Here is a 13,480-nt window from a genome sequence, read left to right as displayed (position 1 = left end):
CTGTTTGAGACTAAAAATTTATATATTTCATCTAAGTGAGACCATCTGTATTTACTCTACAGAGGCAGGCAATTCTGAGACAGTAGGCATGATTAATTCTGTTGTGGTGTGACTCCTCTTTGCTGACTAGGGAATACATTTTATATCCAGATTATGGCTAGAGATTGTCTCAGAAAGTGTGATTTTTGTATCATTGTAGACCTTATAGTACAGACCTTGGCATGAGTTAGGCTTTCATTCAACTGCCATTTCAGCTCTTAGGGTGTGTCTATCCTTACACATCAGCTCATTTTGACTGCAACATCTTGAGAACCAGCATTGCAAAGGCATCTGCATGACTTTTTAGTCTTAAATGATAAATTCATGATTACTAGGTGTGTGTAAGACTTAATTAGATCAGACATTTGTTAGCCTGAACATTACTGCAAGATGGATTTAAATTGCACAACCTGGAATGTTCCATCCACAGATTGTTTCCCTGGATAGAAGATAGCTTAACAAGTAGTACTGACTAAGTGATACCGCCTGTCTTTGAAAGGTTTTTCATGCCAGAGAATGTGAGATGACACTGAGAGGGTTAAAGAAGCTGATCTCAGTAGTCCAGGGGTTTGCTTTTGACAATATCAAGACAACTGCAAGGCTGGAGACCACCAGACTTCTTCAACTGAGAAGCTCATACATGATCATTTATAGGGGTGACAGCCAAAGACACATAGTATCTTTCTGGAGACCTCTGGGGAGGGGACACAACTTCCCCAATGGACCCTTACACTGCTGTGAGATGGCCCACCCCAGTGTCCCAGCTTCATAAATGATAGTCTGACATTGACACTGTCCAGAATTCTACGGCTGGAGATTTAGCAGTTATCACATCAACATAAGCCTGCTTCTCACAACATTAACAAACTCTGAGGTCTTGCTTTAGGTTTTATCTACTTTAGAGGCATATGTTGGGCAAGAGCTTTGGGCTAGCTGTGCTTCATGTAAAGCTTGGGGCATAAAATCCTTGCTAGATATAATTGTAATGGCTGCACAAACTGTAGCCTCCATCCTTCATTTGAGGCCCTGAGTACACATATACATTAAAAATGTGTATCAAATATGACATCAGACATCTGGTGTTCATTTAATCTTCATCATGTTACCCAAGAGATGGTAGATGCCCCATCCCTTGAAACATTAGAGGTCACGTTGGATAAGACTCTGAGCAACTGGGTCTGGTTGAAGATGTTCCCACTTACTGCGCAGTGGTTGGAGTAGGTAACCTTTCAACATCCCTTCCAACACAAACTATTCTATGATTCTATGATTATTAAACATATCCATTTCACACATAAGCTGAGATGGTTTTGTTACATCTCAAAGCTATAAACCCCATCTGCATGTTAGGTTTCAGTCTCATTTCTTTCTACCTTAAATTACTCCAGTGGGCAAAATTATAAATAGTTTCTGACTTTATTCAGTTCAATGTTTATACAGTTGCATTAAATATACACACATATAGTACAAGCAAGACAAACCATTATTCTTCAACACATTTTCAAAATCTACTTAAAATACAGAGACATTGAAGTTCAGCATGGGGGAAGAATGGCAGCTTGATGTCTAAGAAAGACATGATCCTAACTAACTCCTGCTGGCCATTTTTTTGATGAATGCAGGATCAAGACAACAGACTTTTTAGTACAAATAGCAGCTTATGCTTTTCTTGATGAATGTGCTGTTTCACATTTATGATGCCTCCATAACAGTCTTCACCACATTGTTCTGTTTAATCTTTGTTCTATAAAACAGAGCATGCCTCGTTATGTGCTAAACCCCACTAAGTGTTGAGCTTCTCTTTGGAGGTTATGACCATTCTAAACTCCCTCCTAAAAGTAAAGCAACTTTAAGCTTCCCAAAACTCAGAAACGTTTCGAGACCCTTTCCCCCACAGGTGGTAGATAGAAATAATTTATTATTTGTTTAATACTGGGTATGTTTTTGCAGCAGTGGAAAACTACACATTGGAAACTTAAATTCCACAGTTTCAGTTTTGTTTGTAAAAAGCCTGCCACATTAGCTCACAACACCTCAGAGGTCCTCTTGAATATGACAGAAAGGTGTATGCTTTCTATGTGTTGATAGCTGGCTCATTCTTGAATTTTTCAGTCAGCCAAACCCTCACTCATTTATCTGAAGTTCTCTGGATGTTTTCTTTACATAAGAACTATAGAACTAATGTTACTGAACGTTTGCATAAAAAATTGCAGCTGCAAGGAATTTACTACACTGTTTCTCTTAGAATTATACTCATTTTCTCCACAGACTTAGGACAGCTTTCCATAGGTACTCTTGAATTTTCAGAGACAAATAATGCATTTATATATCAAATTATATCTATTGGTGGCTCACATAAATAAAACCTGAAAGTTATCAACTACATCAGCCTCCACATGTCACAGACATCTGGTAGCTTCAATATTATTGAGTTAATAAAATAACAAAAATATATAATGCTTTACAAGCACTGCTGTCTCATGTTAAGATTGGTAAAAGTAGTCCTGGATGAACCAGGGACAATTTTATTCCATTTTCAAATTCCTTCTTTTTAGTGCTGAAGTTGACAATTTCTTACAGTTCCATAATCTCTGCTTGCTCTTTTGAATGCAGCTGTCACACTAAAATCTCTCAAGGCTTATGTCCTCACCTTTGTCTCTCTGTTCATATTTCCAGTACTTAAAAGACCCCAACTGAAGATACAAAGCTACTACTTTCCATTACTTTGGACCAAAAAAAAAAAAAAAAAGCCATAAGATACCTTGTACCTGTTAAAATTGTAGCTTTAGAATAAATTAATGCTTGAAGCAATTAATACGGTGCAATGACTTTAGTCTGCCCAGACTGACCTAAATGAAACTTTTATTTCATTATTGGCTTGTTCCAATTGTTTCATGTTCATCCTTATCAGATCTTCCACATCAACTCCTGTTTTTCTCAGGCGCTTTAACAAGATTTCTCTTTGGTGTGAGGGCTGAGACTAGCAGGTGGATTTGAAGGACCATGGGCTGGAGTTGCTAGTACAAATATCTGCTTGTTTTTCAGGAATAACCCACCTTTATTCTGTCTTTCTTTAAATAAGCCAGAATAAAACACTACATGTTTTTTGAGAATTACCTTCAAAACCAGATTCTACAATTGTGGCAGAAACCATGCTCAAAATCAAAGTAGAAATATCTCTTAAGGTAATAATTTTAAAGTCTTACTGTAAAATACCAGCAGAACGTCTCTTTTTGATAAATATTTCCATAAACCAAGAGTAAAAGGTTTTAAGTAAACCACATATTTTATATCTTTTAGGCTGGTGGGAGCAGAAGTAATTGTCTATTTGGTCTCGTTTGACATAAATCCTCCATTTATCTTAGCATTTGATTTTGAATCCTCTTTTTGCTCTGTTTTCTCGACATCTGTCTTTGATTTGACACGGTGTCTTCTGTAAAGACGGTACCCTGGGAATCAATATAGTGATAGTATTAAATAAAGAAATTATAAAATTTCCTTAAAATGATACTGTGGTAACATGCAACATTTTCTTTCCTTATACTGCTAAAACATTCCAAAATGTCCAGAAAATTCCTTTAAAGTTTTGTTTAATTACTTTGTGTCACTCATCACTAGAAAGCTATTATTAGAAATTTTAAAAGTTTAAATTCTGCATTTGGAGTTGGTTGCTCTGTTTTCCTGTATGTGCAGTGACTTTTGAAAGCACTGCTAATCATCCTCGGGAAGCCTTTGGGCACTTGGCTGGGTCTGAGGGACTGACCCTTACCTCTACGTGAGTCCTATTCGTCAGGAGCTGGGACAAAGTTCTTCATCTGTCCCTGTCCCGTTTCCTGACAGAGAGGATGGCTGGTTGGACAGTGGGAACTTGATTGTCACAGCTGGTTTTATGTGTAAGTAACAGGGACAAGGTCCTGACCCTTGCTAGGTTAGTTGTAGTAGCAGCAGTGAAACTGAGGAGAGGTGTATGTGGGAGGAAAAAAGGGACCTTTACCTCTAACGGAAGATATTTTCTCACATTATTCATGAAGCTGGTGCCTGTTCTCTCAACAACTGGTGGAAGGGCGAGTTTGTGCATGGTTGTGGGGATGGCCCTGCTGGGCAGCTGCATGCCCAGACACCCTGGATCAGTGGAAGAAGATGCATTTGCCCTTCCTTGGTCAAGGATAATGACAGTACTGTGCTCAAGGTGTTCTCACATGCCCAGCTTTAGGTAGTGGATATCCCTTCACTTGTGCTAAAAAATGGGTCTTTCAGATCTTGAACTAAACCTGGTATATACCTGGTTGTGTGCAGGGTGCAGTGCAATGACAAAGCTCACTAATCATTTGGGTCACAATTTATTGAAATGCTCTGAATTTGATTATTTTTATCCCTTCTTGTTTTCTCTATATGCATGAAAAATTGTGTGTGTGTGTGGCTCAGCTTTGCGAACGATGATTTGGGAAGGGCTGTCCCCACGTGGGTGTGCCCTTCCAGCGTGCACAGTGGATTTTAGGTGAGGCTCAGCATGGGCAGAACTGGCCCCACCGTTTAAGTCCTGAGGTTCTTCTGCCATGGCCGAGCGAGCTTGGACAGTGCCAGTGAAGTCCTCAGGACTAGAACCTACAGCACCCGGCATTTCCCAGGAGTCTCCCATCCAAGTACTAATCCGGGGCTGACCCTGCTTAGCTTCCGAGATCTGACGGGATCGGATGTCAGGGAGGCATTTAACTGCCCTGCATGAAAAATTAAACTGATAATAATAACTATAGTGTTATAATAGAAAATAACTATACCTCCTAAAATTAGCAGTGCAAACAACAGCTGGAAAATGCTGTAGATGAGTGGGAAAGTAAACATCAGTTCAAGTTGCTCAGGACTGAATGAGAGCTGTACTATAGTTGAACATAGCTGAGTGTTTTGCATGCCTGTTTCCAGAGACACTGTACGACATCTAAAGGGAATAATACAAAGACAGTTGTGAAATAGCAGCCCGTGGGTCCTTATGCATTTTAGTAATCTGGATAAGCAAGCAACATACAGTAATGAATAACTAAGAAAATTGAAACCTTCAGCTCACACAGTTAACGAAACACTCCACTAAATCACACATTTCAACAGGTGTAGAGTGATCCTCCTTCAAGCCACATATGTGGCACTCGGTCTCCCTTTTTTGTAATGATGTTCTAAATTGCAGTCTGCTGCATCTTCATGAGAAATTTTACCGAAGTCCCAACCCACTTACAAGTCAGGTCTGTTTTACTTGTCTGAAGTGTAAGATATTGGCACACAAGAGGAAGACATACGAAGGATTGGAAGTAATGTTATAATCAGAATCTGTGATAAACAAGCCTAAGAAAAGTTTTATCTTCACATAGTATCCAGATACAGAACTGGAGAATAACTGACTAACGTAACTAATGTTTAGGGACCATACCTAGCATTGATTACTCATTAAATAAAACCTTTTTACACAGCTGAAAAAAGACTATGGGTCTTTGTCACAGATATTTTCATACCTGTGCCAAGACAGACCAGCTACGCGAGCCAGGAAGAATCCTAAAGAATAGCCAGCTGCTGGAAATATGGTGCCAATTATCCATAATTTGGGTGAGATAATCCAGGAGCCTTTGTAGAGTATTCCCCCAACCACAGCGATGAGCACGATGAGGATTGCTCCCACAATGGAACCAACCTGTGAAGGGAAAGAGAAGGGACTGTGTGAATAAGAGACCCCAATGAAACTTAATGACAACAAAAATGGTGTCAAACTTGCCTGTGAGTGTCCCTGGGTCACTGAAACACCTTATTAAACATAAATCTTAAGATTTACAACAATGCAATTCACACAGAAAGACAGATTAGATAGCTGCCATTCTTCCCAAACAGGAGATGTACAAATATACTTCAAGGTGTGACTACAGATACAGATCAAGGCCCAGCTACAATAGTTATTTATGGCAGATACCTGTAAAACTAGTCTTTTGAAGCTATGGCTATAATGGTACTTACAACTGAGATCAAAAATAATTTCACAGGTATGGTGTAAATGAGTAATGGTATGCACATTAGAAAAATTTCCCCAGAGTTGTTGGGAAACTGACAGCCTAATAGGTAGAATAATGTGTTTTCCTCCCCATCCTTGGGCAATCACACTCTGGGTCTTAGTACAGTGTGTGCTGACTAGATACTAGATGGCTAACAAGTTAGTGATAGGAAATTATTTGCCAGGTACAGGGGTAAATCTTTAACATGGCTGAAAATTGGTGCTTGTAAACTGATTGTGAGCTTATATAGCACTTCTACATAGACTTAATCACTGAAGTTGGATCTTACTTTCTGTAGCTGAGTGTACTGGTATTTTTACTGCTGCTTGCCAAAAAAAAAAAAGGCATAACTCTCTTCTTAACATCCAAGTGAAACATCTGCCATTATGACATATGTTGACAGGGATCTCAGTGAAAGACTTCTTAGGCTAAGCTTAGAAGAACTTATTTCTCAGCTAAAACATGTATTCCCATTGAACTGGCTTCATCAGTCTTTGGCTGAAGACTTTTTAAGATCACTGAATGAACAAGTGCTTTTGTTTGGCTGAGCTATTAACCACACATTCCTAGGATGAAGAAACATGGTCTGGCCATGACAAGCTCTTCTATTTCCCCTGGCACACTGGTTTTGTGCTCTTATCTCAATTTCTCACTGTATGGGGCGCAATTTGACAGCTACAGTTCAATCTTCCCTTGATGCTTCCTCATCCTACATAAAGCAAACTCTTGATGGACCCTTCTGCGGGTTGCTCATCCACTTGGTAAGAAAGAGGATGAAATGGTGCTTTGCTGAGAGATCAGGTTCTCATGTGAGTGCAAGTCCGTGCTTTTGTCTTAACTGATTAAACAGAAATAGTACAGTTTTGAAACCAGGTCTCAATAGTATCTAAGAGCGTAATAAGATGTGAGTGCATTTAAAAACACAATATTATAAGCTAGCAGTTTAAGAATGAATTGACTTAAAAAGGCATTATTTGTGTTCTGTGCTGCCTGAACTGACAGTAATAAAATGATAGCAAAAGATAAGTAGAATAAAAAGTGGCCAGACTAGTTTTCTTTAAAAAAATTAGATAATATATCTGTTAACTAAGAAGGGCTAACAGAGGCCAAGAGTGCTCAGCATAACTGACAATCTCTTTAAATCAAGCCCCAGTGTTCAGAATGTTAATTTACTATTACCTTAAATGCAAGTAAATTATTATTATTATTTTGATGAGAATACTTTTTGCCCAAACCCTTATATTTTTGATGAATCTGAAACCATCTTTCAAAGATAGCTGTATTTTGTGAATAAATTTGTTATTTAAGCATTGAAACATTTTCAATCTATTTTTTAATAAAATTGACTTCACACTCAAAATTGAACCACAAGAAATCAACACTCTGGTGTAGCAATGCATTCTCAATACATGTCTTGGAGAATGTCATGTCAGAAATGGGCTGATGAAGAAAATCCACCAGTCACTGAGCCACTTTAAAATAAGAAATATTTTTTGATCCAGAATGATGTTATTTTGTATTGTTTTGCAGAGAAAAACTTATTCCAGTTTACCTGAATAATTTTCCTTCCAATTTCAGTTCACATTATATATTGAACTCAATTACTAACATAGTTGTAGCCAAAGACAAAAGTAGGCTCTTTAGATAATGATGTTTTCTAATAATGTATGCAGCTCGTGTGTTTGCTCAGGGGAAAGTGACACATTTCTGCGGTGTCCCTTTTGTTTTTCTGCTGAAATCTTATGAATTTGGATACTAATACTATGAATAGCAAAAGCAGTGCCACTGATTCCATAGTTTGCCCATAATTGCTTATGCTTCAGCCTTATATATATCTCCTACCTTAAGTATGATTTTCGCTTTACTAGGCCATTTGTAGTTAACAAATATTCCAAGCGAAACAGGAACTACAAGAGCTACCAGAGAAATTCCTGTGAAAAACAAAGAGAAGTTAAGCCCAAGTATGGTGCAGAAGCTCATGACAGGCCAGACACTGTGTAGCATGGCTGGGAGCATGGAGCTACCCTTCAGAGGATGTTTCTGGTATGCATACCCCATGCACACTCTACCCACACCTGCCCATTTGCTTTTCTATAAGGTCTGTTATCTTTGGCAGCCTGTTGAAGTAATTGCCATTCTGCCGAGCTACGTGCTTATTCACCTGCATCAGAAAGGCAGACAGAAATTTGAGTGTGCTAATCACCACTATCCTGTGATGTGAGTAGCTATATTAAATGTTCATTTTTTCTGCAGGTGTTTCGCTGCTGTACCATATCAATAACTGTTTTAGAGCTTCCTTTGTTTTGGCCTTCCCCCTCTAGTATTTATTTTGAAAGCGCAAGCAAAGTATGTGATTTTTTTTTCCCCAAGGACAATGGGAAATGAAATTGTAGAATATGAAAGTTATTCTGCTGGCTTTTAAGATTAGCACAACATGGAACTGCACTTGATAAGCACTAGGGCCACAGCTTTGCAGACCACTGGAGCATGTATTTCTAAATATTTCAACTATTTTCTCTTTGTAGCTGGATGTGATTTTTGACAGGAAGTCAAATGAAGCCACTCCTGGTGGTGCAGATTGCAGTTTTTCAAAGAAACTTGACAGTTTTAATCACTTGTTTGATTATCCACGTGTGCTTAAGTATTTTGCCAGATTATGGCCTTAGTATTTAGCACTTTGCAGGATTGTGGTTTAAAGCTGTTACAAACACTTTCAACCAGGAGAAGCAGCTATACCTATATGAATTATTCTACATTTCTTACCCCAGTACCACACAGGTCTCAAAATCATTTGGAAAGAAAAACATGCACAATCTCATGATAAATATCTGTATACTATTTATAATGGCTTGAAGTCTTTCTTCTGCAGAGCTGTGGATTATGTGAAGTAATTTCTTGTACCTAATTCCCATGGAGGTTATTAGAAAGTAGGAAGATGAGCATTTTTAGAAATCTGAGGTAATTTCTTCCTGACTGTGCAGAATGACGCTATAGAGGTGGTTGTCACTGGAGGGAGGATAACCAGAAGGGCAGCTGGTTCACTGGACTCACCAATGCTGTCATAAGGGAGTACAATTGCATCAGAATCAGTCCACATCTTGGTGTAAATAAAGAGGCAAAGTGGCATCATTCCCATTGCAAGCAGTGTGGAGCAAGTTGTCATGCTGATGCTGCAAAGAAATTGGTTACAGTGATGGTTCATCTCATACTACCCTATAGTCTTTCTCATTTTCCTATTACCACTTCACACCTTATGAAATGTTGGGTAAGAAATGCTGCTGGCTACAGTCAATTTATTTTGTATATCAGGTTGGAAACAAGCTAAACGAAAGAAATGGCTGCTGCAGAAAAGAAAGGAACATGAAATATCAAGGTATTCTGCAGCCACATAAGCATAACTTTTGGTGCCAATGAGGTGGCCAGCAGGAAGGTCTGTTGGCAAGTCTGTCTGCATGTTGCCTGTCTGGCTGGTTTCTGAGAGGATGGCAAGCTGGACCATGCTAGAGATGGACATCAAATGAAGCTTTCCATTACACTAGCAGTTCTAGAGTATTTAAATTTCACTCTGAATTCAACAACATAAAGAATTATTTCATCATCTAGGGTGTTTGATGGAATAAAATTCCCTTTTCTGGCTTGTTTTCCTCTTGGTCAAAGAGTAGGTGCTCAGAATCACTCAGTGAATCTTAGCAAAGTATTGTTGCTTCCTTTGGGCAAAGATATTTCTGATACACCTTGTACATTCTTCTACAGAAATGAAGAAAGAGGAAAAGGCAAGACATCCAAAATAATGAGAAGACCCAGAATCCAAGTAGAATGTAAAAATTATGTCTGCAAATCATATTCTTCTGACATAAAATTACTGAGAGAAGGTTCTAGTTAAGAGAGTTTGGACGCTTCCTTCTGAGACTCACTTCTGATTTCTGTTTTGTGCTGCCTGTCCTTAGAAAAGGGACTACTGACCCTGACCCACAAGCTGGGCAGATTCAGAGAAATCTAGAACAATTGATACAGAAACCACAGGAATATCTGTATTAATTTTGGTTCTTGTCACTCTCTGCTTTAGAGTCATTGAATAAGATTCTGCAGAAGCCTCTGGCAAGAGAGTTCTGACACAAGTCTCCTACAGAGAAAAAGAGTCATGTGTTACAGTTCCAGTCTGATGAAGCCCCAAATGGATAAAAAAGATTATTTTTCCTGCTTCTCTATTTTCTGCATCTTTATACTGTCTCTGAATGTATATCCTTCTCCAAAGTCTGACTGTCCTCTAACTCCAGTCCCTGTGCTCACAGAAGCAGTTGTTCTTGACAAATATCAAGAGATGTCTCTATGGGAAGCATTATAGAGGATATCAGCTGGGTCTGAGTTACTAGGAAAGGTATGAAACATCACACTTCACATCACTGTGATTATAATACTAATTACAAAACTAATTCCTGCTCTAACTTGTGGTCTATTTGCACAGGATGCTTTGAAGCAGGACTGTAGACAATGGTCATAGATTTTAATGTATAAATGTAAAATATTTCTAGCTAAAAACAAAATGTTCTCTGATATGTTGGGAAGGCTATAACAATGTGGTGATTTCAGAAACCAGCCACACTACTTCTAATGTTATTCTCCTACAGAGAACAGAAGATGTTTGCACTGCCAATCTGCTGTACCTCCCATATCCTCCAGTCCCTGCAACTTTGTCACAAAGGTACTGAACAAAAGCCTTTGACTTCTTAAGGTCTTTACCTGAAAAATAACCTTTTAAAGGCATTTCCAATTTACTTCACCCTCTGCATGGAATAGAAACCTTACTCATATTTATAGCATTACAAATTTACTTTTTTTACCATTGATTTCAGTGGTGCAACTCTGAACAGTAGAGTTGAGAAAGCATAGTTTAGCTCAGTGTATCATTCCAAGGAGAGGCTGGAACAGAATGTCAGACTTGTACTAGATATCTTTCCATCTGTGGTTTATTAGACCTGTATTAATTGAAATTAAGTGTCTTACAGATTCTTAATATCATAGGTCTTTCCTCTACACTGAGGAAGTTGATGATTAGCAGAGGTGACCTCATACATAATTTGAAAGCTGGTATTACATTAACACCTGTATATGACAGAAAAGCTCACTATTTTCAAAGGATGGAAAAAATGTCATATTAAAGCTACAAATATTAACATTCTTAGTCTATTCACCCTAGATCTACGTCTTTTTTATTTCTATTATTTTTTCCATTTCTAGTTCAGACTGACATATGATAAATTGGATGAATGCTCCAATTTATGTTACTCTGTGGGAAAGAAGAAATGATCTTGTTCATTTTATAGCAAAGCAATCAGAATATAATACAAAAAGATTGCTCATTTTTAAAGGCTCTTAATGAACCTCACATGGAATTTGCATCAAGAGTAGAGTTCACTTCTACTGTGTGTTTGGTGTCCTAGGTCATGTTAGATGCCTTATGGATCTGCTTCCGAGTTCAGAGTGCCTTGTCACTGAGACCATCACACTTTGCTGCAAAGGAGTTTTTTCATTGCCCCACTATGTGGGGCTGCCTTATGTAGTGACTTGTAGCCTGTAAAATAGTCCCTCAGTTTGAAGACTTTGCATAAGGTTCCAGGAGCAGATAGAACTATCACAAATTATGTTCATTTGTATTAGTTACCAAAGAGAAAATCAATGCCTGTCTTTTCATTGTATTGAACACAAAAGAAGGGAAAATATTTTTCCACAAGTGCTCTTTTTGAAGAAACATTATTTCAAGAAAAATTGCATAGCCACTATTTTGCACAGTGGATGCTTATCCCAAATCCTGTGATTATTTTTTTTTAACTTGGGAGAAAAAAAGAAAAGTAGTTCTAACCTGGGCAAGGTTGTCATAATCTTTAGTATCTTAGCTGTCTTCCTCAATGTTATATGCTGCAGGATCTGAAGTTTTACAATAAAGACATTTTCTAATGTACACAGTTGTGTTGTGATATCTTCCTCATGAATTCCCAACGAACCAAGGATACTTACTCTTCTGCTTATACTTACTGCTATTAGAGTAACTAACCATCTTTACAAGAAGAAACCTCCACCATGCATGTGCTAGGAAGCTAAGAAAAAAATCAGATAGATGAGACAGTCCTTTTCAATATAGAGTCTACAATGTAAGGAGCTACATGAAGCATTCAGAGAATGACTGGTCTTACCTTAAGTCCATGTCTCCATCGACCCAGTAGGCGATGACATTGGAGGCTGTGCCTCCTGGACAGCATCCCATGATCAACACCACGACAGCTTGAATAGGAAGGATGTTAAAGGCCAAAGACAGCAAGAAGGCCGTGAGAGGCATAATTCCAAACTGGCAAAGGAAACCCACAAAAATACCCCAGGGTCTTTTTATGTGGCCCAAGAAATTCTTGATTTCTACATTGCAGCCCATGGAAAACATCACCAAAGCCAGCATAATTGTTAGAACAGTACTTAAAACTACACTCAAAGTTTCATTAAAATTATCTTCTGGTAATACACAAGATGTGCCATCACAAATAGTAGCATTTTGTGGACAAGCCGTGGAGTTTTCTGCCAAAAAGCTACTCTTAAATTGCTGGGAAAGAAGGTACGTCTGCATTTTGAAATATAGAACTGCTCAGCACATCTGAGGTAAATTTCCAAGCCTGTGTAAATGGTTGTTTGTCAGTGACTCCTTTTAAATGATCAAGGAAGCAATAAAGTGCAATAAATGTTTGAACACTCTTACTGTTCTTGAGGGGTTTGGAACAGTGCTGATTCATCCAGTTATAAAAGTTGCACTTCCTCAGTGTGGTGACAATTAATCATTTATTCATATGATAATGAGGAATTCCACATCAAGAGAATAGCTGTGTTAATATTTAAGGGTGTAAAAGAGGCTTGTGGTGTTGTTGAGTCCACGAAATGAGAATCACAGGAGGAAGAGAACATTTAGACATCATTCTTTGAATTTCTTGCATGCCTTCAGGAGAGTTGCTCATGCATGCCGTGTCACTGACACTGCAGAGGTCTGTGGGATGAGTGACTGAGACACAAGAAACCATGAGAAGAAGTCTTGAGACATGATTTGAAGCTTCAGCTCTTGCTAATGCATGCAAAATTTACTATGACACGCAAGCTCATTTAAATGAGGTGGATTCTTCATTTCTGGTGGCATGAAGATTTATGGTCCTCCTGGCACCTGTTGCCAGGTGCAGTTGGTGCAGGCACACTTTGCTCCAGCTTGAAATAGAAGTGGTGGACAGTGAGAGGAGGAATGTGGGTGGTGAGTCCAGAGGAGGAAGGAGACGTATTCTCTGAGCTATGCATGGGGAGTGGAGAGCAGGGCAGTGGGGCTGGCATGCTATTGTGGAGCCTTGGTACTCAGTCAAAGCCAACTATGTCCCCTTCAGTGCCAC

General features: G+C 38.6%; 1 protein-coding gene across 1 annotated transcript; it reads right to left on the bottom strand.

Moving 5' to 3' along the window:
* Positions 1-1,447: 1,447 nt before the first annotated feature.
* SLC10A2 (solute carrier family 10 member 2) lies at positions 1,448-12,809 on the bottom strand. Its single transcript, XM_071548652.1, has 6 exons — positions 12,260-12,809; positions 9,120-9,238; positions 7,911-7,999; positions 5,541-5,716; positions 4,818-4,975; positions 1,448-3,488 (listed from the first exon to the last, which is right to left on the bottom strand). Exons 1-6 carry the CDS (start codon positions 12,679-12,681, stop codon positions 3,364-3,366), a joined length of 1,089 nt encoding a protein of 362 aa, XP_071404753.1. The 5' UTR covers positions 12,682-12,809; the 3' UTR covers positions 1,448-3,363.
* Positions 12,810-13,480: the final 671 nt, after the last annotated feature.

Source organism: Pithys albifrons, chromosome 1 (assembly GCF_047495875.1).
Source record: "Pithys albifrons albifrons isolate INPA30051 chromosome 1, PitAlb_v1, whole genome shotgun sequence".
NCBI lineage: Eukaryota > Metazoa > Chordata > Aves > Passeriformes > Thamnophilidae > Pithys > Pithys albifrons.
This window is presented reverse-complemented; position numbering and strand designations above follow the sequence as displayed.